Below are 22,679 nucleotides of genomic sequence, written 5' to 3'. Positions count from 1 at the left end.
ACCTGCGCTTAACCTGAGGTGCTACCGCCCGACTTCTGTGGAAACGAGTTTTATACAAAGCTACAAAATCTAGGCTCCCATGCAGAGTCCACACAAATAAAAGTAGAACTATAAAATAATACAGTAACATCAAACACAATTCAAAGGGATAGACGGATGGACAGACAGAGGTCTGTGTACCCAGTGAGGCCAGGCCCTGTCCACCCCATTTGGGGTCAGTGAGGCCAGTCCTCACTCACATGGATGGCCCCAGGGTAGATGGCAGGTTGTGGTGACTAGATTCCCTCCACCAAATATCCCCATCCTGGGTGCAGGAATTGCCTCTGTCACTGCCCACAGCGGAGTGGGGTGAGCTGCAGGTGGGGGAAGGTCACTCACTGATCAACTGACCTGGATTAACAGGCTGGGTCAGAGGTCACCCTAGGAGTGAGGGGGACTATGATGGGGGAAAAAAACAGCCTGGAAGCTGGAGGGGCCCTCAATCAGGACGTGTGGGCAAGTCCTGTGGGTTTCTAGAAAGCAGGTCAGCTCCAGACCCCAGAGACCACGGGCAAGTTTGCATCTCGGGGTGTGAAAGGTTACTCCGGCATCTTGAAATCGACACAGACGTTGGGATCAGAGGTCAAGCTGGCCCTGCTCAGCCCGCACTCCAGTGTCCAGGCGGGGGTCAGGGAAGGCACACCAGGACCTGTCCCCGCCCGTCCTCAGGGTAGCCTGAGGGTGCAGACGGGGCTCAGGGTCTGCGTCCCCACAGGTCCTCTCCAGGCCTCAGGAAGGGCTCCTCTCCCCTTCCACCGCTCCCCAGCGGGGGCCTCTGCTGCCTCGGCCCCCTCAGTGCACACCTCACCTACAGTCATTCACAGTCTCAGGGGCCCTACCTGCCCCCACGGAGACACTCCCGCCCCCATCAGACAGGTGAGCAGTCGGCCATGGTTTGCTGCCTTTTTGTGCCTCTGCTGGGCAGCGCAGGGTCTGGGGCTGGGTCCCAAGCTGGCTTTGGCGCTCACAAGCAGGGGGGCTGTGGGAGGTGCTAGCCGACCTTTATCAGAGAGAATAGGGCCTTGGTGGGTTCCCTCGTGCCTGTGCTCATGTCCAGGATGCTGCGGATGTCCCTGGCTTCACTGCTGGGCAGGTTTCCCTTGATGGCCAGGATGGTGTTCAGGTGGCCTTTGCTGCCAAGGACAGTGGCCGTCAACCCTGGATCCCCTTCTGTACTGCCGTCCCCACTCTAGGTGGCACCAGCTCCTCTGGCCCCTTAAGTCAGCTAAAATGTCACCTCCTCCAAGAGGCCTTCCAAGAGGTCTTCAGAGTTAGTGTCCTCTGAGTTATCCTTCAGCTCGCTCTAGCATCACTCTGTCACATGACCTCACTCCCGCCAACCTTCGGGAGGTTGCAGGTGGCCTGAGGAGGACTCAGGCTCTCTCTGGTGCTCTGTGTATCATGGTGCCTAGACCAGAGCCTGACTCCTACCCACAGACCACCCAGTAATAGTGGTTGGATGGAGGGAGGGAAGGATGGATGGAGTGAGAAGTAGGCAGTTGGAGTAGTGCATGATTGGTGAGTGGATGGGGGTGGGTGGATGGTGGGCGGGCTGGCAGACAGGTGGGCATAAGAAGGATGGGTGGGCGAATGGACAGAGTCAGACTGGACTAAGCTAAGTGGGGCATCCGAATCAAGGTCTGCTCATACCATCTGCCATGGCAGGGGCCTCAGCTCAGAGTCCACTTCCCAGGCTCACTAGACCCCCAGGTATCCGAAGCCAAGCCCCCACTCCAGAGTGGGAGTGCAGGGCCCGGGTCTCAGCAGGGGTCCCCCAGGCTAGCTGACCGTGGCTTCCATAGGGTCCCCAATATCTGCTTCCCTCTGCAGTGTGGTGTCACATGGGGCTGGGAATGTGGGTGGAGGTGGGCAGTGGGGCAGACTACAGCTGCCTGTCACCCTTCCATGTCCTTCCAGGGCTCTTGGTTGCCTGCTCCACCTGCCTGATGGGACCCGTGCTGCCCAGCCCTAAGAGACCCCGTTCTCACCTAAAGTCGGGGTACCAGGTGGCGTACGTGGCCACTGAGATCTTGATGGCGTTGGGGTCCTGCAGGCGGATGATCTCAGCGATGGTGGGGATCGCGGGGTTCAACCAGCTGGCGGGGGAGCCCTATGGGCACAGGTGTAGCTGGAGGGAGGCGGCCCCACCCAGAGGGGTCTCAGGAGGGTTGAAGGGATTCAGGTGGGCAGGGTCAGGGCGAGGCTCACGTGCTGCGTGCAGAAACTCTGGATGAGGTTGGCGTTGGCCTCGATCTGCCCGGCCAGCTGCAGCTGCTGCTCCACAGCCTTGAGCACCAGGCGGCGCCTGCCCAGGAGGGTGATGTACTCCTTCACCAGGTGCAGGTGCACGGCCTCCATGAGCTCCTGGGGGAAGGGCAGGTGAGGGAGTGCCACCCGCCTCAGGGTTACAGTCGTCCCCAGGGAGCCCCATCTCCCCTCAGGGAGCCCCATCTACCCCAGGGAGCCTCACCTGCCTCCAGGGAGCCCCATCTACCCCAGGGAGCCCCACCTGCCTCCAGGGAGCCCCACCTGCCCCAGGGAGCCCCATCTACCCAGGGAGCCCCATCTCCCCTCAGGGAGCCCCATCTACCCCAGGAATCCCCATCTCCCCTCAGGGAGCCCCCCTGCCTCCAGGGAGCCCCATCTACCCCAGGAATCCCCATCTCCCCTCAGGGAGCCCCCCTGCCTCCAGGGAGCCCCATCTACCCCAGGGAGCCCCATCTCCCCTCAGGGAGCCCCCCTGCCTCCAGGGAGCCCCATCTACCCTAGGAAGCTACACCTGCCCTCAAGGAGCCCCACTGACCCCAGGCAGCCCTATCTCCCCTCAGGGAGCCCCACCTGCCTCCAGAGAGCCCCATCTCCTCTCAGGGAGCCTCACCTGGCTCCAGGGAATCCTACCTACCCTAGGGAGCTACACCTGCAATCAGGGAGTCCCATTTGCCTCAGGGTAACCCCCACTGCTCCAGGGGAGCCCCCACTGCCCCAGGAAGCCCAATCTCCCCCAAGGGGGGCCCACTTGCACTTGAGGGAGCCCCACCTGCCCCAGAGAGCCCCAGCTCCCCTAGGGGTCCCACTTGCTCCAGGAAGCCACACCTGCCCCAGGGAGTGTTGGCCTGCGTGTCTTTGCTCTTCCCCACACCCTACACTCACCTCTCGGAAGCAGTCTCGAAGCCCTGAGAACTCAGGCAGCCGACCACCCACTGTGGCCAGGATTTCGTCCAGCTGCTCAGGGGCGGACCAGCGGGCCTGTGCCTTTTTGAATAGTGGCTGCAACAGAGAGAGACCAGGTGTCTGGCAGCAGGGCAAGGCAGGTGGCATGTGCTAACTGCCTGGCCTGCTCGCTCATAGCCGTGGCGCCCGGAAGACCCTCTCTGAGGTCACCAGAGGACAGCTGCCGCCTGTCTGCCTGCCACCCCCTCTTAAGTAAATAAATTCCCATATAAGCAAGGCTGAGCCAAGTCCTCTGGGTCATGGCCACTGAGGAGGGGGGTATGGGGACTCTGAGCACTGCAGGAGGTTCTGGGGTGCGCCTGGCAAGTGGGGGGCTTGTTCTGCCAGCCTGAGGCTGCCTCTGAGGCTCAGCCCCTGGTTGAAGAGGTGGGGGCAGTGACAGGCACCCCAGCACTGCCAGGGGCCACTGCAGCTGTTCCTCCCCCACCCCCTGCCCCCAACGCCCTGGCTCCTGCAGCTCTGTGCCCTGGGAGGAGGCCCACTGACCTTCAGGTCCTCGAACAGGCTCTGGAGCAAGATGGCAAAGCTGTGACTCTTGAGGTCCCTCAGGGGACTCAGCATGAAGTTCTGCGAGGCCTGTGTCTGCTGCCACTTCTGCTCCACGGTGGTCCTGAGAGACACGACGGCGTCACACTAGCCACGCTCCAGCCCTGGGGCACTTTCCTGAGCCAAGTCCTACTTCAGGACCCCTGTGGGGCCAGGTGCCCTGGGTAAGGCTAGCAGATTGTAGACGTCTGCCATCACACTGCCAGACTGGCCCCCTCTGTCTGGCTCACTGGAACTGTTTGTGGCACAGACAGGCCTTGCACACACATGATTTCATTACTCTCAGGGCTACCTTTTCCTAACTACCCAGAGAAGGATAGAGACTACAGCAAGGGAGCTTCTCCTGGTGCCATGGCACTCCCACCTGGTGCCTGGGCTCAAGCGAGGGGTGCTTCATGGCTCTTTTTTTTTTTTTTTTTAGTGTGTTCACTTTTTTTTTTTATATTCCCTTTTGTTGCCCTTGTTTTTAAATTATTGTTGTAGTTATTGTTGTTATTATTGATGTCGTCATTGTTAGATAGCACAGAGAGATGGAGAGAGGAGGGGAAGACGGAGAGGGGGAAGAGAAAGACAGACACCCGCAGACCTGCTTCACCACCAGTGATGCGACTCCCCTGCAGGTGGGAAGCCAGAGGCTCGAACTGGGATCCTTATGCCGGCCCTTACGCTTTGCGCGCCATGTACACTTAACCCGCTGCGCTACCACCCGACTCCCCATGGCTCATTTTAATGCCATTGCCTCTGCTCTAGCTGCTTCCTCTAGTATTCCTCCCTCCCAGGATACTGGGCACAGTCTTTCCTACCTGCTCCCCTAGTCCCCTTCCTGCCCCCAGCCGCATTCCTGCTCCCCAGTCCCCCTTCCTGTTCCCCCAGCCTTCTGCTCCCCCCAGCACCCGCAGCACGGCCTCACCAGAAGAGCTGGCAGTTGTTAACGTTGGCCATGACGTTGGGCCTGTAGTTGCTCAGCTGCCTGCCCTTCTCCAGGAAGTTGTCAAAGGTGCTCAGGTAGCTGGGGTGAGGGAGGGGCACATGGGGTCAGCAGAGACACAGCGAGGAGCCTGGGGACACCTGGTACCGGGACCACCACTTCTAGGGGAGAAAGGTGGGAGGGAGGCGGGGGGGGGGTGGCAGGGGCACCCTGTGTCTGGGGACCTGCTAAGGGAGGGTGGATGGGGAGGGGATATGCTGGGGTCCCCATGGGAGGGAGTGGAGGCCACCGACCTGTTGAGGAAGGCTGTGAGCGCTGCTAGCAGCATGGGCCGGATCTGGGAGCCCAGGTCTGGGGTAACATTCCTGGCCTTGGTGTGGGCCTGGTACAGGATCTGCAGAGAAGGATGAGCTGAGTGGGGCTCAGGGATGGAGGGGTGTGAGGGGGGCTCTGTCCCCACGCTACCTGCATGATGTCGATGGCCAGCTCGCTGTGCCAATGGCTGTCCAGGAACTGGGGGGCAGTGTTCTGGGCCCAGCGCTCTGACTCCAGCTCCAGGGCACGAGCCATTAGCTCCTTCACACCTGTCTGGGGGGGGTGTTTGCAGCGCTGAGCCCCCTTCCAGGCCCCCACTGTGCTGCCCCCAGATCCCCCCACACATCCCACCAGGCCCCTGGTGCTGCACTTACCACCTCATTGGACAAGAAGGTGACCTCCAGTTCCTGGACCTGCTTGGGGGGCAGGAGGCTGCCCAGCTCAAGCCCCTGCAGCTCACCTGCCAGCTTGGGGCTGTTGATAATGTCACTGTGGGTGGGGGCACTGGCATGAGACAAATGGTACCCACTCTGCATTGCCCTCAGGAGGCTGTCTCCCATGTTCGTGCTATAGGCCTTGCCACCCTGGGCCCCCATCACCTCACCCCTCCACACCTGCTCAGCAGACGCCCTCCCCCCCAAGCCATTGTTGCACTTCTTTCTCACAGGGGACACCTAACCCTAGCCCTGTTTGTTCCTGAGCCCGCTGACTCCAGGCACTCCCTCAAGGGCCCCACTTTCCCAGGTCTGGGTTCATCCAAGCAAGAAGGCTGTCCCCCCAAACTGCTCCCTGGGCATCTCCATTTACCTTCTGGCTCCTGTGTGGGTTCTGGGGCCCTGAGGCAGCCCAGCCTGGCACTTCCTGAGGCTGTGTCCCCTGCCCTGTCCCTGCCCACATGCAGCTGACCCTTATGTCCACACAGGTCTGGGAAGTTCCCCTAGGCTCCCCCCAGTTGGCCTGAGACCTCTGAGGCCTGTTCCCAGCAGGGCCCCCCCAAACCCCTGGGGTCACTGGCACAGGAAGCCCAGGGTCAGAGGTGTGAGTGCGGCGATTTCCTGGTGAGTCAGGAAAAACAAGAAGGCCCTGGTCCCTCCGCAGCCCTGCCCTCTGCCTGTCTGGAGCCCTTCCTCCAGCCCCTACCGCAGCACGAGGTATCCCCAAGGCCCTGGGGTGCACCTCATGCTGTCTGTCAGCCGGCTTCACTCTGGGAGCTGTGCAGCCCCTTCCTCTAGAAGTCCCTATAGCCCCTGAGCCCCAGGCTGCTGGCACCAGCAGTACCAGTTTCTGTACCCAACACCAGCAGGTAACCAGGGAGCCGAGGGGGTCTGTGTACATCCGGGGACCTTCTCTGCTGGCCTGGCTGCCTCACCAGAGCAGCTCTGGGCTTGACAGAACCCAGCTCTGCCCAGGCTCACCAAGGGGGCCTGCCCAACTGGGTTTGTCCTTATAGACCCTCCCCTGCCCAGGAGTGCCCTGGACCCTCCTGTATGACCTGGACTCCTCCCTGCCCTGCTCAGGACTGTCTTGGGAACCAGCTTTCCCCCACCTGCCCTGTCCAGGAATGCCCTAGATTCACCTGCATGCCCTGGTCAGGACCTCCCCTGCCCGACTCAGGAATATGGTGGACTCTCCCACCACCTGCCCTGCCTGGGATTGTTCTGAATAGCCCCTGGCCCCCTGTTCTCTAGCCCTGCCTGCCTGCCCTGCCTAGGACTCCTCCTTGCGTGCCCTGCCTGGTACTGCCTGAGGAAACGTCCTCCCTAAACACACAGACACACACACACAGAGACACACACACACACATACAGACACACACACACAGAGACACAGAGACACAGACACACACTGACACACACACACTGACACACACAGACACACACGCAGACACACACTCACACAGACACACACAGACACACACACACAGACACACAGAGACACACACACAGAGGCACACACACACTCACACACAGACACAGACACACACACACACACACACAGATACACAGAGAGAGAGACACACAGACACACACACACACACAGACACACACACACACACAGAGACACACAGACACACACACACAGAGACATACACACACACACAGACACACACTCACACACACACACAGACACACCATGGTTCCTGGTTCCTAGCATGCTCAGCATGCCTTGAGACTCAGCCTCAGCCCAGAAGGTGACTCCCTTTGCAGGAACACCATCACTCCTCCTCTCCCTGGCCTGACTCCCTGGTTTTTTTTAGTTACAGCAGCCCCAGAGGGGGGCCTGGCTCCTGGTACACATGGGATCTGGCACCACCTCCTGCAGGCTTGCTTCCTGGACTGACCCAGGCTGGGTGGCTCAGAGCCTGGGCTCTGGGATCCCACTACCCCTGTGCTCTCTGTCCCAGCTGTTCCTGCTCTGCGTCATCTGTCTTGCCCTCTCCCGGAACTCAAGAATGAATGGTGAAGCAACTGCCTTTCTCTGGACCTCAGTTCCCCCAGTTGAGGAGCCAGCAGAGGCACAGGGAAGTAAAAATCCCTAGAGAGACAGCTCACTGGGTAGGCACAACCTTGTAAGTGCGACCCAGGTCCCACCCCAGCACCACAGGAGAGGTGCTGTGGCCCCTGGAAGCTGTGGTGTCTAATTCTGTGCCTCTCTCTGAAAGACTTACATGGGAGTGGTGAAGCACGCATGCCCAAAGCCTCAGCGCGGCAAAAATAACATAAAATAAAACAACCCCCACCCCAGTACAAAGTCTGCCAGGCCAAGGCTCTGCCTTGGAGTCCAGGCCTCTAGCCCCCACCTTGAGGCAGGGGCTTCCCCAAAGACACTCTCCCACAGACCCTTTGTGCCTGCCCAGGGGTTGGCCCCTAGCCCCCCATGCTCATCTGGGATAGAGGCCGAGCACCCGGAACAGGTCTCTCCTCACTGGGGAGCAGCTTCAGACCACAGAACAGGCCCCCTACTCACCGGGGCACAGCCCCAGCCCGAGCACCCCACCCCTTGGCACTCACTCGGGGTAGAGCTTCTGCACCCAGAGCAGCAGCATGTAGGTGTCCCGCGGGCACAGCTCGAACTGCGCCATGGAGGCCAGCTGCGCAGCGAAATGCGCGTGGTAGCTGCGGGCGTAGACGGCCACCACGTCCATCTCGGCGGGGAAGAGCGGCTTGAGGCGCTCCACCACGGCCTCCAGGTCGTTCTTCATGGTGCAGCCCATGTGCAGGAAGGCGCGCTCGGCCTGCGAGCCGGCCCCGGGGTCGTCGGCGCCGTCGGGGGCCCCGCCCAGCCGCTCGTCCGCGGCGCGCGCCACCTCGTCCCGCCACTGCCGCAGCCACCCGCGTGGGCGCGTGGCCTCCAGCGACGCGGGTCCGGGCCCCTGCGCGGCGTCCTCGCGCTCCTGCTCGGCCAGCACCGCCAGGGCCTGGCGCAGCCGCTCGGGGGCCGCGAGCAGCGGGCGGCCCAGCAGCCCGAGCACCAGGCCGCGCAGCAGCACGTACAGCGCCTCCACCTTGCTCTGCCGCCGCACCAGCTCCTCCGCGTCCGCGCTGCCCGACGCCGCCAGCGCCACCAGCTCCCGCTCGAGCGCCAGCAGCGGCCCCGCTGCCTCCAGCCTGCCCTGCTCCAGCGCCGCCTTCAGCTCCTCCACTGCGGGCACAGGGGGCGGCGGTCAGCCCGGCGGGGGGGGGGGGCACGAGAAGGGGGTCTGGCAGCAGGGGGCCCAGGAAGAAGTTCTGGCGGCAGGGGGAGTCCCAGCTGGAGAGGAGGTCCTGCAGGGGGGGATTCTAGCGGGAGGGGTGTCACAGCAGGAGATGGTACCAGCACGAGGGGGTCCCAGGAGGAGGGGGGAGTCCCATCAGGAGAAGGACCCCTGCAAGGGGGGGATTCTAGGGGGAGGGGTGTCACAGCAGGAGACGGTACCAGCTGGAGGGGGTCCCAGGAGGAGGGGGGAGTCCCATCAGGAGAAGGACCCCTGCAAGGGGGGGATTCTAGCGGGAGGGGTGTCACAGCAGGAGACGGTACCAGCACGAGGGGGTCCCAGGAGGAGGGGGGGAGTCGCAGCAGGAGAGGGACCCCTGCAGGAGGGGATTCTAGGGGGAGGGGTGTCACAGCAGGAGATGGTAACAGCAGGAGGGGGTCCCAGGAGGAGGGGGGAGTCCCAGCAGGAGAAGGACCCCTGCAAGGTGGGGATTCTAGCGGGAGGGGTGTCACAGCAGGAAGGGGGTCCTGGCAGGAGCCCCCTTGTAGCAGGGGGGTTCCCAGCAAAGGGGCCCCAAGAGGAGAGAGATACCCCTAGATAACAGTGGATGCCCCATGGGGCTCTAGGCCCTGGAGCTCCCCTCCCGACTGCCCCCATTTCGGGCACCTCCCAGCCTGGCTTTAATGTCTCTGCATTCAGGTGAGGGTGCTGACCTGTGGGCATCTGTCCCCCCTGCCCCAGCAGGGGTGCAGGCTCCCCCTCCTGCTCCTTCTTCTTTCTGCCTTTGGTGAAGACACTGAACATGTTGGCCAGCCCCCTGGGCTTCTTCTTCTCCTTCTTCCTGGCTGCCTCCTCATTCCTTTCAGGGGCTACCTCCACCTCCAGGGGGACCACCGGGTCTCTCGAGGGCTCCTCCCACATGGAGGCCTTGGCCTCGGACGTGGATAGCTGGCTCTGGGGGTCTCTAGGCAGGTGGAGAATGTGGGTTGCAGTCTGCTGGCCAGGAAGGCCTTGGAAGGTCATCATCTTCAGCATCCCCTGCTCTGGGCCTGTGGGGGAAGGGAGGGCTCAGCTGTCATGGGAGGCCTGGGAGGTGGTTCAGCGGTCAGGGGTGAGCCTGCCAACCAGACCTGGTGCCACATGGGAGCACTATAACACCAGAGGAAATGAACAAGTTGGCACAGGAGTGGTGATGTCATACATGTGCTAGATTATTGGTGCTGGAGAAAAAGGAAAAAAGCCCCAGCGGTGGCTCAACGGGGAGAGTGCAGGACTTGCATGCCAGCACTCTGGAAAAAGCCAGAGTCGAGCTCTGTCTCTATTTTTTAAAAAATTTTTTTTATTTTCTTTATTTATTTGATAGATATAGCCAAAAGTTGAGAGGAATGGGGAGACAGAGAGGGATAGAGACAGAGAGACACCTGCAGCCCTGCTTCACCACTTGCAAAGCTTTCCCTCTGTAGGTGGGGGCCGGGGGCTTGAACCCAGGTCCTTGAACACTGCAACATGTGCACTCTACCAGGTGTGCCACCACCCAGCTCCTCTGTCTCTCTATTTTGTTAAAAAAAAAAAAAAAAGTCAAGGGAGTCGGGCAGTAGTGCAGCCGGCTAAGCGCACGTGGCATGAAGCGCAAGGACTGGCGTGAGGATCCCGGTTCGAGCCCCTGCTCCCCACCTGCAGGGGAGTTGCTTCACAGGCAGTGAAGCAGTGAAGCTTTCTCTGCCCCCCTCTGTCTTCCCCTCCTCTCTCCATTTCTCTCTGTCTTATCCAACAATGACGACATCAATAACAACAATAACTACAACAAGGGCAACAAAACGGAACAAATAAATAACTATTTCACCCCCTCCCTCCATGTTTCCAGGGCAGGAGCCTGGAGGTGGTTGTCACTGCTCTGGACCTGCGGCAGGGGGCCACTAAGTTTGCTGTTGTTCTCTGCCTACCTCAGGGTCCCCTGCAGCCCCAGGTAGGGAAAAAGCTGGGCCACCAGGCACCCAGAAGGAGAAGCCCCCGTTTCCTGGTGAACCTTCCTCACAGCACCCCCAGGACAGGGAGAGGAGACTGCAAAGCAGGGTGCCAGCCTGTCCTTGGGGCCCAGGGCAGAACAAGGACAGAGAGGAATAGGGGCCAAGCTTAACAGGCTGGGTGGGGGTTGTGAGGGGTGAGGAGAAGGCCCCTGAAGGCACTTAGGTGGGAGCAAGGGGACTTAAGGTACAGGGCTGCCAGAGGTCACGGCAGCTTAGGCTCCTGTTTCACCCAGCCGTTCCCACATGAGATGACATCACTGTCACCACAGCTTCCACTTTCAGTGCCCTAGCCTGCCTCACAGTCAGCTACCCGGGCTGCTCCCCTTTTGGACATGGGATAGTCTGGATGATCCTAGGGACAGTGGCAGCCCCTCTTCAGAGCCAAAGCAGTCACAACACCAGGTAAAGGGACAAGGTGTGTGTGTGGGGGGGTGTTGGAAGCGGCCACAGGCCTACCCTGCCACACAGGCAGCACCACAGCTCTCTCCCCTGCTAAGCTTGAGGCAGATGGCGTGACCCAGCCCCACAAACAGGGGAGAATCTGAGTCTGGGTGGGTAGCATGTGCGCTAAGTCACAGCAGGGGGAGCTCAGCTTAACAGTGTCCTCAGCCCCCTGCCCCCCAGGTCCAACACCCAGTTCCATCCATGGGGGTTTTATCCCCCCAGCTCAGCCATAGCTGCTTGGGGTCCAAGAACTGGCTTCCTCACCACCCCCTAGGCCTCTCTGTGCCACTTGGGCGAGAGTATGGGGGGTGCCCTGGGGGGGCTCCAAAGCCAAGGCCCCCAGCCCAGACCACTGGCACTCTACCTTGTCCACCCAGTCCTGCATGTTTTCACGGCGGCGTCCACCTGGTGCCCAGACTCACCTCTGCCCTCCTGCTGTAGGGCACCCCCCCCACCTCCAGCCTCTAGCCTCTAGTCCACTTCAACTCCACACCTGGAGCCTTCGCCCAACTCCCCATGTCCTCTCCTCTTCAAGGCCTGGGGGCCTGGGGCAGCCTGACCCTGACCCTCCCTGTATCCCCAAGCCTCAGTTTCTCTATGAAGTGGAGGGGGCACTGCCAGAGGATGTGGCGGGACCACACTGCCAAGTCCAACACCTAGAGGTGCCCTGGCGGGGGACTTGTCTTCTACCTCGCAGGCCCACCCCCAACATAGGCGGGTGGAGGGCTGCATCTGCCGCCCAGGTTCTCGGTGAGCGAGCAGGCAGGGCACGCCCCCGGCACGCCCCTCAGCCATTTCCCCCAGGTGCCGGGACCCCTGTCGGGAGTGGGGAGACCCCGGGCTCCAATCAGGGCGCCCAGCCCCCCCACCTGGAGCCCACCGCTTCCTCCCCGCCCTGGGGGCCCAGCTGAAGCCTCAGTTTCCCTGGGGGGCGCAGGAAGCCGGGCCTCGCGCCGCCTCCGCTCCCATCCCCTCCGCGTGCGCAGCCAGTCACTCACTGTGTCCAGCAGGGTCGCGACTGTCCCTCCAGGCTCCTGCGCCTCAAATAGCCTCAGGCCCCGCCTTCTGGGCCCGCCTCCCCAGAAGCCGTGGGCGGGGTGCGCTGCGGCCGCCTGGTGCCCCCTGGATGGCCCGGGAGGAGGCAGGGCGGGGGCGGGGGGTTGGGGGTCACTGCCTCCCACCAGCCGCAGAGGGATGGCGGGGGCGGGGGAGAACGCCGCACCCTGGGTGATTCCCCACGTCCGAAAAGTTCTGGCTGGTCGGCTGCAAAACCCCCCCCCCCAGCCCCGACAACTCCCCAGGCCGCTCTCAGACCACTTTGTGCGTCACAGAGCCTGCACTCAGCCCAGCTGGGATGCTCCTTTCCCTGTGGGGTGCTGGGTCGCGCCCACCCTAGTCCTTCACCCCCTCCCTGTCAGCGCCCATTCTAATACTGAAAAGGCAGGGGCAGGATCTTCCTGGAGGAGGCGCGGTGGACTGCAGGGGCGGGGGACTAGAGGGGTCAGGCTTTGTCCAGTATCTGTGTGCGGGCAGCTCAGCCAGTGGGGCTTGAAACGGGGAGCCGCCTGTGGAGGGTGGGGACTCTCCACTCCTGAAAGCGTTTCCTTCTGGGACCCTTCCACAGAGGCAGGGCCTCCCAACCTCTAAGGCTTGAGCATCACTGAGCCCCACTAGGGCCCCAATTCTCCAGGCCCCACAGGACAGGGAGGGGTGCCGGAGGAGGGCGCTTCTCTATTTCACATCCTAGAAATTCCAGCCGGCTGCAAAGGATCAGATCATTCAGGAATTTCCCTGCCGCACCGGGCCACTGGAGTCCCTCTCTCTTTTCTCTGTCCCCTCCCCACCCCCACCCCCATCAGTGCTGAGACCTGGTGTGGTGGCCAAGTGAGCTGGGCTGGGCGGGGAGCTGGGATGCCTCAAGTATGAAAACTTCCTCTTCTTGGGGTGGGGGTAGGGAGAAAGGCATTGGTAGCCGAGTACCAGCTTTGGGCTTGAACTGAGCTGTCGTCACCCATCATTGAGGAAAGGGGTCAGCAGTGGCAGGAAGGTGAAACTCACATCATGATTCCCTGGGGTGGGGGAGGGGAGAGAGTGTGTGTATGGGGGGGGGTGCTGTGTCTTTTTCCCCCACCCCCCAGGGTTGAAAATTGGAGGGCTCACTCCATCTGGCCCCCAGTGCGCAGGTGGGAGATTGAAGGTCTGTCCCCCACCCCCAGTTCTCCAGCCAGTGGGGACCCATGAGGATGACAACTGAGGGTCCCACTCTCTGCAACGTCCTCATTGTGCAATCCCAGGCTTTCTGCCTGGTCTCCCTCTTAACCCCAAACAGATTGGGAAATCAATCTGCTGAGGCCTCACCTCTCCTCACCCCTCCATCCCCTTGGGTCCAGGTCAGCCCGTCTGCCCCCCAGCTGCCCAGCATGAGGGAGGGAGGAAGCTGAGTGACACGGCAGTCACTTCCCTTGCCCTGAGTTTAGGAATCAGGATCAGGGGTGCTCGATGCTTCCTTATTAGACACCCCTGAAGTGGAGTCTGCAGCGAGGCTGGGGCTGGGGGTCAGGGGCCATCTTCTTCACCTGCCAGAAGCTTCCCAAGGGGAGGGCACTGTGGTCTGGCCAGGCATCCTGGGTCAGCAGAAAGTCAAGGTCTGTTGGGAGGCTCCAGGTCAACTCCCTGGGGACTGCGGACAGCTGACAAGTGCCCTGGGCAGGGAGGACCCCAGAGTGACGCATGCCAGCACCTCGCCAGAGCCCAGCAGCCTCACACAAGGGAGGCCACCGGTCTGCACCTCCCTCATCTCTGCTCACACCCCTGGCAGCCAGCATTTTACTCCTGTAAAATGCTCACAGGATAGAACCCGCTTTATCTGGTGTTTAAAAGAGCTTTATTTACTGGGCTGGGCAGTAGTGCATCTGGCAGAGCGCACATATTACCATGTGCAAGGACCTGGGTTCAAGTTCTTGGTGAAGCAGGTCTGCAGGCGTCTCTCTCTCTCTCCCTATCTCCCCCTTCCCTCTTAATTTTCTTTTTTTTTAATTTTTTAATTTTATTTATTTATTCCCTTTTGTTGCCCTTGTTTTATTGTTGTAGTTATTATTGTTGTTGTCGTTGTTGGATAGGACAGAGAGAAATGGAGAGAGGAGGGGAAGACAGAGAGGAGGAGAGAAAGATAGACACCTGCAGACCTGCTTCACCGTCTGTGAAGCAACTCCCCTGCAGGTGGGGAGCCGGGGTTCGAACCGGGATCCTTATGCCGGTCCTTGTGCTTAACCCGCTGCGCTACAGCCCGACTCCCTTTAATTTTCATCTCTATCCAAAAGAGAAAGGGGAAGTGGGAGGGGAAGGGGAAGAAGAACTTTATTTATTAACAGGGAAGAGGGAGAACCAGAATATCACTAGCACAAACGAGGTCAGAGATCGAACTTGGGTCCTGGTGCTTGAGAGCCTGACTCTGTGTCCACTGTGCCACCTTCCAGTCTGAAGCCTCCACGGACCCCACAGTTCACCTCTAGAAGCACAGTGCAGTGGTACTGAATAACACTGGGCTGTATGAGCACACTCCTCCTGGAGACTCTTCTTATCTCTGAGCCCCTGCCCCCACTAAATGCTAACTCCTTTGCTGTCTACCCCAGCTGCACCCACTGGTGACTCTCTCTCTGAACTCGACTGCTCTTAGCAGTCGTGGACCTCCTCCCCGCCTCATCGTGCTCAGAACACTGTCCTCAGGTCCCACGTGGAGCAAGTGTCTGAATATCCTCTTTTTTATTTTTATTTATTTTTTAAATACTTATATTTATTTATTTCCTTGCCCTAGTTGTTTTTATTGTTGTAGTTATTATTGATGTTGTCGTTGTTGGATAGGACAAAGAGAAATGGAGAGAGGAGGGGAAGAGGGGGAGAGAAAGACAGACACCCACAGACCTGCTTCACCACCTGTGAAGCGACTCCCCTGCAGGTGGGGAGCCGGGGGCTCTAACCGGGATCCTTACACCAGTCCTTGTGCTTTGCGCCACGTGCGCTTAACCCGCTGCGCTACCGCCTGACTCCCTTTATTTAAAAAAAATATTTATTGATTTATTCCCTTTTGTTGCCCTTGCTGTTTTATTGTTGTAGTTATTATTGTTGTTGATGTCATCGTTGTTAGATAGGACAGAGAGAAATAGAAAGAGGAGGAGAAGACAGAGAGGGGGAGAGAAAGAGAGACACCTGCAGACCTGCTTCACTGCCTGTGAAGTGAGCCCCCTGCAGGTGGGGAGCTGGGGCTCAAACTGGGATCCTTGCGTTTGTCCTTGTGCTTTGCACCACGTGTGCTTAACCAGACGCACTACCGCCCGATTCCCTGCATATCCTCTTTTAACACCAAGTGGCATCCATTGCTTATTTACTCCATGGTGGCACTGAGCACTGCCACCTCCAGTGACTGGAAGCACAGTTGTCACTCCCAGCCACTGTCCACCATGGGGGCCGCTTGCTCCCTGACATAAGATGGAAATTCCTTCATCTCCCCTTTTGCAGACTAGCAAGCTGAGGTCTAGAATGGGGGCCATGCCGTCTCCAGTGGTGGAGGGGTGGGGAGCCCCCTCCCTAGGCACTGGTCTCGCAACCCTCGGGCCTGGAGGGGCCTCTGTCAAACACAAGGGCTGAGGGGCAATGGACACAGTCCTTGGCTCCCTTTGGCATTTGCAGGAAAGTTTCCCAGACTCTGCTGTCATGTGTTCAGTCAATAGTTAGAGGTGCACTGTCAGCCAGCAGGGTCAGGAGGCTCCCCAGTCCCCAGTCCAGCAGCCCCTGGGGCAGGGGAGTGTATCCCCATTCTTTCTAATGACCCACCAGTTGGTCAGCCCGACAGCCAGCTGGGCAGCCCCTGGTGGGGGGGTGGGCGTGGACAGCAGGTTCAGGGATACAGAGAATCACTCCGGAAGGAGGGGCTCAGGCCTTGGCAGACTTTTCTGGGGGGGAGGCTGTGGTCTCACATGTGCTTCTGCCTCCCTGCTGTCCTCCCTCCCCAGCACCCACTTCCCTCTGTGCGGTGACTTGCTATAACTGCCCCGCTCCCTCCTGCTGAGCCCCCTTTCAGGCCTGCCCAACCTGGGGGGCTTCCTTCAGACATCCCCCACTCTCTAAAGGCCCCACAGGTAATGAGGAAACCGAGTCTCCAGGGGTAGTGAACACAGGGTGGAGGCCTCGAGCTGAGTTCCCGCTGCCCCCACTTTCTCCAGAGGGGAAGTCACCCATTGGGCCACTTGCAGCTGTGCCAGCCTGGTGGGAGCCTGGTGACTTTCCTGGGGACCACGAGTGGCAGGGCAGCTGACCCGTGCTAGGACCTCAACCCAAGAGAGAACCCAGCAGAACAGGCTCACAGCAGTGAGCATGGCCCCTCGATGCTCCTTCCCTGCTGCTACCTTTTTGGGTTCACCTGTAGGGAAACTGAGGCCTGGCATGCTGTTCCTGAACTGGCATGGGGCCACTCAAAAGTGAGCAGGGCCTGTGGGATAGCAGGATTCTAGTCAGGGGCTTCCCAAGAGTGCAGTGCAGGAAGGCTTCTTGGAGGAGCTGACTTGCCTAGGTTACCTCTCTTGAGCTCCAGGAGCTGGTCTCAGCCATTTTGCCTAAAGAGGTCTGGTCTCCATGGTGATGCAAGATGGCCAAATTCAGGGTCAGGGAGAGCACAAGGCAGCAGAGCACAGGACTAGCATGCCTGTGGTTCAGGGTTCAATCCCCAGCACCAACACATGCCAGAGTTGAGTAGTGCTCTGGTCTCTTTCATAAAAATAAAGATGAGTGGGGGTGGGTGATCGTTTATCCAGTAGAGTGCATATGTTGCCATGCCTGAAGACCCAGGTTCAAGCCCCTGGGGCACACCTGCATGGGGGAAACTTCACTACCTGTGGAGCAGTGCTGCAGTGTCTCTTCTTTCTTTCTTTCTTTCTTTCTTTCTTTTTAATTTTTTAAAAATTATCTTTATTTTATTTACTGGATAGAGATAGCCAGAATCAAGAGGGAAGGGATTGATAGAGAGGGAGAGACAGAGAGACACCTGCAATACTGCTTCACCACTTGCAAAGCTTTCCCCCTGCAGGTGGGGACTGGGAGCTCAAACCTGGGTCCTTGTGCCCTGTAACATGTGCGCTCAACCAGGTGCCACTACCGGACCCCCCCCCCCTCTCTTTTTTTTTTAACTTAAAAAAATATTTTATTTTTATCAACACCAGAGAAAGATGGGACTATTGGGATCAATCTCCAAACCTCAAGACTATGGCCACTGTAGCCCCTGCCACTTTTCCTTGTCCCAGCTTGGTTCCTTTTGATTCTCCTCTGTGTTGCCAAGTACATCCTAGGAGCAGATGAAGATCGCTTTACTGGTAAACAGATCTTACTAAAAAAGCAAAACTCCAGCAACTGGTCTCTGTCACACTCTTCAGTATTGACACCGCCAGGGAATCTGCTGAATCAGTTAAAATGTCTTATACTCATTCTAACCAAAATTGGTAAAAATCCAAGAGAAAAGCATCAAAGTCCATGTTCTGAAATATAGGAAAGTTGGGTGTCAGCTGCAGGTATTATACTGAGCTGTGCTGTCAAAGTCTCTCCAGGTTATTCTTTTTTTTTTTTTTCTTTTCTGATTTTTTTAATTGGGGAATTAATGTTTTACATTCAACAGTAAGTACATGCATAACATTTCCCAGTTTCCCATATAACAATACAACCCCCACTAGGTCCTCTGAATCCTTCATGGACCTGTATTATTCTCCCCACCCACCCACCCCAGAGTCTTTCACTTTGGTGCCATACGCCAATTCCATTTCAGGTTCGACTTGTGTTTTCTTTTCTGATCTTGTTTTTCAACTTCTGCCTGAGAGTGAGATCATCCCATATTCATCCTTCTGTTTCTGACTTATTTCACTCAACATGAATTTTTCAAGGTCCATCCAAAATTGGCTGAAAACGGTCAGGTCACCATTCTTTTTTTTTTTTTAAATAATTTATTTCTTTATTGGGGAATTAATGCTTTACATTCAACAGTAAATACAATGGTTTGTACATGCATAACATTCCCCAGATTCCCATTTAACAATACAACCCCCACTATTTCATACATCATTTTTCATGGACCTGTATTCTCCCCACCCACCTACCCACCCACCCCAGAGTCTTTTACTTTGGTGTAATACTCCAATTCCATTTCAGGTTCGACTTGTGTTTTCTTTTCTAATCTTGTTTTTCAACGTCGGCCTGAGAGTGAGATCATCCCATATTCATCCTTCACTTTCTGACTTATTTCACTCAACATGATTTTTTCAAGGTCCATCCAAGATCAGCTGAAAACGGTGAAGTCACCATTCTTTACAGCTGAGTAGTATTCCATTGTGTATATAGACCACAACTTGCTCAGCCACTCATCTGTTGTTGGACACCTGGGTTGCTTCCAGGTTTTGGCTATTACAAATTGCGCTGCCAAGAACATATGTGTACACAGATCTTTTTGGATGGATATGTTGGGTTCCTTAGGATATATCCGCAGGAGAGGAATTGCAGGGTCATAGGGTAGGTCCATTTCTAGCCTTCTGAGAGTTCTCCAGACTGTTCTCCATAGAGGCTGGACCAATTGACATTCCCACCAGCAGTGTAGGAGTGTTCCTTTGACCCCACACCCTCTCCAGCATTTGCTGCTGTTACCTTTTCTGATGTATGACATTCTCACAGGAGTGAAGTGATATCTCATTGTTGTCTTTATTTGCATTTCTCTGACAATCAGAGACTTGGAGCATTTTTTCATGTGTTTCTCGGCCTTTTGGATCTCTTCTGTGGTGAATATTCTGTCCGAGTTCTCTCCCCATTTTTGGATGGGGTTATTTGTTGTCTTGTTGTTGAGTCTGGCAAGCTCTTTATATCTGTTGGTTATTAAACTCTTGTCTGATGTATGGCATTTAAAGATCTTCTCCCATTCTGTGAGGGGGTCTCTTGGTTTGGGTAGTGGTTTCTTTTGCTGTACAGAAGCTTTTTAATTTGATGTAGTCCCATAGGTTTATACTTGCCTTAGTCTTCTTTGTAACTGGATTCGTTTCATTGAAGATGTGTTTAAAATGTATGCGGAAAAGAGTTCTGCCAATATTTTCTTCTAAGTATCTGATAGTTTGTGGTCTAACATCCAAGTCCTTGATCCACTTGGAATTTACTTTTGTATTTGGTGAAATACAGTGGTTCAGTTTCATTCTTCTGCATGTTTCAACCCATTGTTTCCAACACCATTTGTTGAAGAGACTCTGCTTTCCCCATTTAATAGTCTGGGCCCCTTTGTCCATAGATTAGATGTCCATAGGTGTGGGGGCTCACTTCTGGGCTCTCAATTCTATTCCACTGGTCAGTGTGTCTATTCATGTTCAAGCAGTTTTGATGACAATGGCCCTATAATACAATTTGAGATCTGGGAGTGTGATGCCCCCAGTTCTGTTCTTTTTTCTCAAGATTGTTTTGGCAATTCTAGATCTTTTCTGGTTCCAGATAAACATTTGTAGCATTTGTTCTATTCTCCTAAAAAATGTGCTTGGGATCTTGATGGGGATAGCATTAAATTTGTATATGGCTCTGGGTAGTATATTCATTTTGATGATGTTAATTCTACCAACCCATGAACATGGAATATCTTTCCACTTCTTTGTGTCTTTTTCAATTTCCTTGAGTAGTGACTCATAATTTTCAGTATACAAGTCTTTCACTTCTTTGGTTAGGTTTACTCCTAGATATCTTATTGTTTTTGTTGCTATAGTAAAAGGAATTGATTTCTGGATTTCAATTTCTTCTAGCTTAGTGTTTGCATAGAGGAATGCCACTGACTTTTGAATGTTAATTTTGTAGCCTGACACCTTACTGTATTGCCTGATGATTTCCAAAAGCTTCTTGCTGGATTCCTTAGGTTTTTCCATGTATACTATCATGTCATCTGCAAATAGGGAGCGTTTGACTTCTTCTCTTCCAATCTGTATCCCTTTAATTCCTTGCTCCTGCCTGATTGCTATGGCAAGAACTTCCAACACTATATTAAATAGTAATTGTTGTTTTCTCCGGGCTGGCTTCACGGGCGGGAGACATAGATGACCAGAAACTCATGGCTGAGCTGAGAATGCAGTTTAATCTTTATTCATGAGCAGGCAAGCAGTCCAACAAACTAATCACAACACAATGGGCTCCTCCATCTCTCTCCTCCAGCCGAGTCCGGAACCCAGGAAGTACGTAGGATAGGGGGCAAGGAGAAGCAAGAAGCGTGAAAAGGCAAAGACTGAACCAAAATCTCCCGGAGGCAGAGGGAGTGAGACCAAACCAATGTAACAGAATGACCATGTAAATAGACCACAACGTCAAGCAATGTAACAGAAGGAATCCCAGAAGCAGAACTAGAAGCAGACCAACAATTCCCCCTTTTATTTTTTAACTAATTGACCATAGTATCAGGAGTTTGGGGTGAACAGAAACCTATATCGTACAGGCATTAAAAAAAAAAAACAACACAGGGGAGTCACTTCACAGGCGGTGAAGCAGGTCTGCAGGTGTCTCTCTTTCTCTCCCCCTCTCTGTCTTCCCCTCCTCTCTCCATTTCTCTCTGTCCTATCCAACAACGACAGCAACAATAATAACTACAACAATAAAAAACAACAAGGGCAACAAAAGGGAATAAATAAATAAAATAAATATTAAAAAAAAAACAACTGGCACAAACATGGAGGAACAAGTAAGCGAGCAACAAGAACCAGTGTGATGCCAAGGGAAGGCCTGAGGGGGGCATTTCTTGCCTCTGTGAGCTTCTCTTATCAAGCTAAAGGACATGTCTTGCCTTTGTGGGCTTCTCTTGCCTCGATGGGCATTTCCTGCCTCTGTGGACATTACTTAGCATGGAGGGAGGGTATGGCCTATAGAGTCCCCAGGCAGCTGGCTGCAGTCAGTCTTTGAGAAACCCAGAAGTGTAAAGGGAAGCTACTGTAGAGCTGTGTACCAGTAAGTCTGATAGAAGTGCCAGTTCAAAGCAGACGTCCACTGAAGAATTGCCAGGGAGTGAATTGTTGCCTGAGAAAGGTCAGCTGCTGGAATTCCGCTTTTTAGAGAACTTGACAGCTGCAATTCACTTACTGATGAAACAAAACTTGTAGCAGGTTAGAAGTTTACCACAATTGATAACTCAATGATTATAATTGGTTTAAGTATCTTTATAAATCTGGAAGGTCTTTCTTGTTTCATTTTAAGGCTCCTTAACCGATGTAAGCGCAATAAAATGTGGTCATGCAAAGAACCAGTGCTAGAGCCTCAGGCCTGAGAGTCATCAGCATAACCAGTGTGCAGTCTGTTTCTAACTGAGAAGGTATTGGAGAGCTTCACATATCAACTACGTCTTTTTTTTTTTTTTTTTTTTACCCTTTGTTACACCCATACAAGATGGAGATACACCCGAGGTGTGTGAAGGTTTTTTAGACCAACTTAGTTAAAATATATTGATTTTTAACTAATTTTTACCTCAGACTTTAAATGTAAGTTAATTTTACCTTTATGAGAATTATGTTGAAAACCTTTTTCATTTAACTTTGCCTGGTAAGAATGTAGCCTTAAAGTTACATTTCTAACCTTAAAGTTAATGTTTACCAAACTTCAAACACACACTGTGGCCCCCTGAGCCCCTCCAATCCAGCAACTTCACCCCGGGGACTGGAGCCTCCCTTCTGCAAATAGGGTGGAGGCCTGTGGCAGGGCGACGGGGCATCAGATGACAAGATCACTTGGTCTGGGTGCCCACATTGGTGCTTCCCTTGGGTGCTCCCAGAGACGGGAGGAAGCGGCCCAAAGTCATACAGCGAGGCAAGTACAGAGTGAGTGGGGCTTAGCTGATGCAGAACCCCAGTACCGCTCCTTCACCTGGGGTCCCACCCATCTAGGAGTCTGGGGTCCTCTTGTTGGCCACCTCCAAACCACTCTGCCTGCAAAGCAGATTTCCCATGACCCTGAACTACCATTCTTGTGTCCCTGGACTGTCACTGTGTTCTGATGGTGGCTTCTGAGGACAAGATGGGAGTGGGGGTGAAGAGGCCTTTCCCCTTACAGATTTTTTTGAATCCTTTTCTTATATTTTATTTATTTATTTTCCCCTTTTGTTGCCCTTGTTTTTTTTTAATATTTTATTTATTTATTCCCTTTTGTTGCCCTTGTTGTTTTATTGTTGTCGTTGTTGGATAGGACGGAGAGAAATGGAGAGAGAAGGGGAAGACAGAGAGGGGGAGAGAAAGGCAGACACCTGTAGACCTGCTTCACCGCTTGTGAAGCGACTCCCCTGCAGGTGCGGACTCGAACCGGGATCCTTACTCTGGTCTTTGCGCTTTGCACCACCTGCGCTTAACCCACTGCGCTACAGCCCGACTCCCCCTTTTTTATTGTTGTTATAGTTATTATTGTTGTTGTCATCGTTGCTGGATAG

General features: G+C 55.6%; 1 protein-coding gene across 3 annotated transcripts; it reads right to left on the bottom strand.

The window, feature by feature from the left end:
- Positions 1–1,023: 1,023 nt before the first annotated feature.
- On the bottom strand, positions 1,024–12,410 carry TNFAIP2 (TNF alpha induced protein 2). Of its 3 annotated transcripts, none has more exons than XM_060181079.1 (12): positions 12,223–12,410; positions 9,467–9,802; positions 8,071–8,701; positions 5,434–5,548; positions 5,210–5,332; positions 5,038–5,138; positions 4,727–4,825; positions 3,757–3,880; positions 3,190–3,306; positions 2,248–2,403; positions 2,028–2,149; positions 1,024–1,172 (listed from the first exon to the last, which is right to left on the bottom strand). In XM_060181079.1, exons 2-12 carry the CDS (start codon positions 9,786–9,788, stop codon positions 1,031–1,033), a joined length of 2,052 nt encoding a protein of 683 aa, XP_060037062.1. In that variant the 5' UTR covers positions 9,789–9,802; positions 12,223–12,410; the 3' UTR covers positions 1,024–1,030. The 3 variants fall into 3 exon arrangements, with proteins under 3 accessions (XP_060037062.1, XP_060037063.1, XP_060037064.1); XM_060181080.1 differs by having other exon boundaries at positions 12,094–12,231; XM_060181081.1 differs by lacking the exon at positions 12,223–12,410 and adding an exon at positions 10,175–10,298.
- Positions 12,411–22,679: the final 10,269 nt, after the last annotated feature.

This window comes from Erinaceus europaeus, chromosome 22 (genome assembly GCF_950295315.1).
Source record: "Erinaceus europaeus chromosome 22, mEriEur2.1, whole genome shotgun sequence".
Taxonomy (NCBI): Eukaryota; Metazoa; Chordata; class Mammalia; order Eulipotyphla; family Erinaceidae; genus Erinaceus; species Erinaceus europaeus.
The sequence above is the reverse complement of the archived record's forward strand: the minus strand, read 5'-3'. Positions and strand labels throughout refer to the sequence as shown.

Bases quoted from the DNA above. Each gene is read 5' to 3' on its own strand.
- TNFAIP2 (XM_060181079.1), bottom strand. From the start codon at position 9,788: ATGCTGAAGATGATGACCTTCCAAGGCCTTCCTGGCCAGCAGACTGCA. The intron at 2,404-3,189 runs GTGAGTGTAGGG...CCCTTCCCCCAG, and splicing joins TTCGAGACTGCTTCCGAGAG to GAGCTCATGGAGGCCGTGCA. The intron at 1,173-2,027 runs GTGAGAACGGGG...TGTCCTTGGCAG, and splicing joins ACCTGGTACCCCGACTTTAG to CAAAGGCCACCTGAACACCA.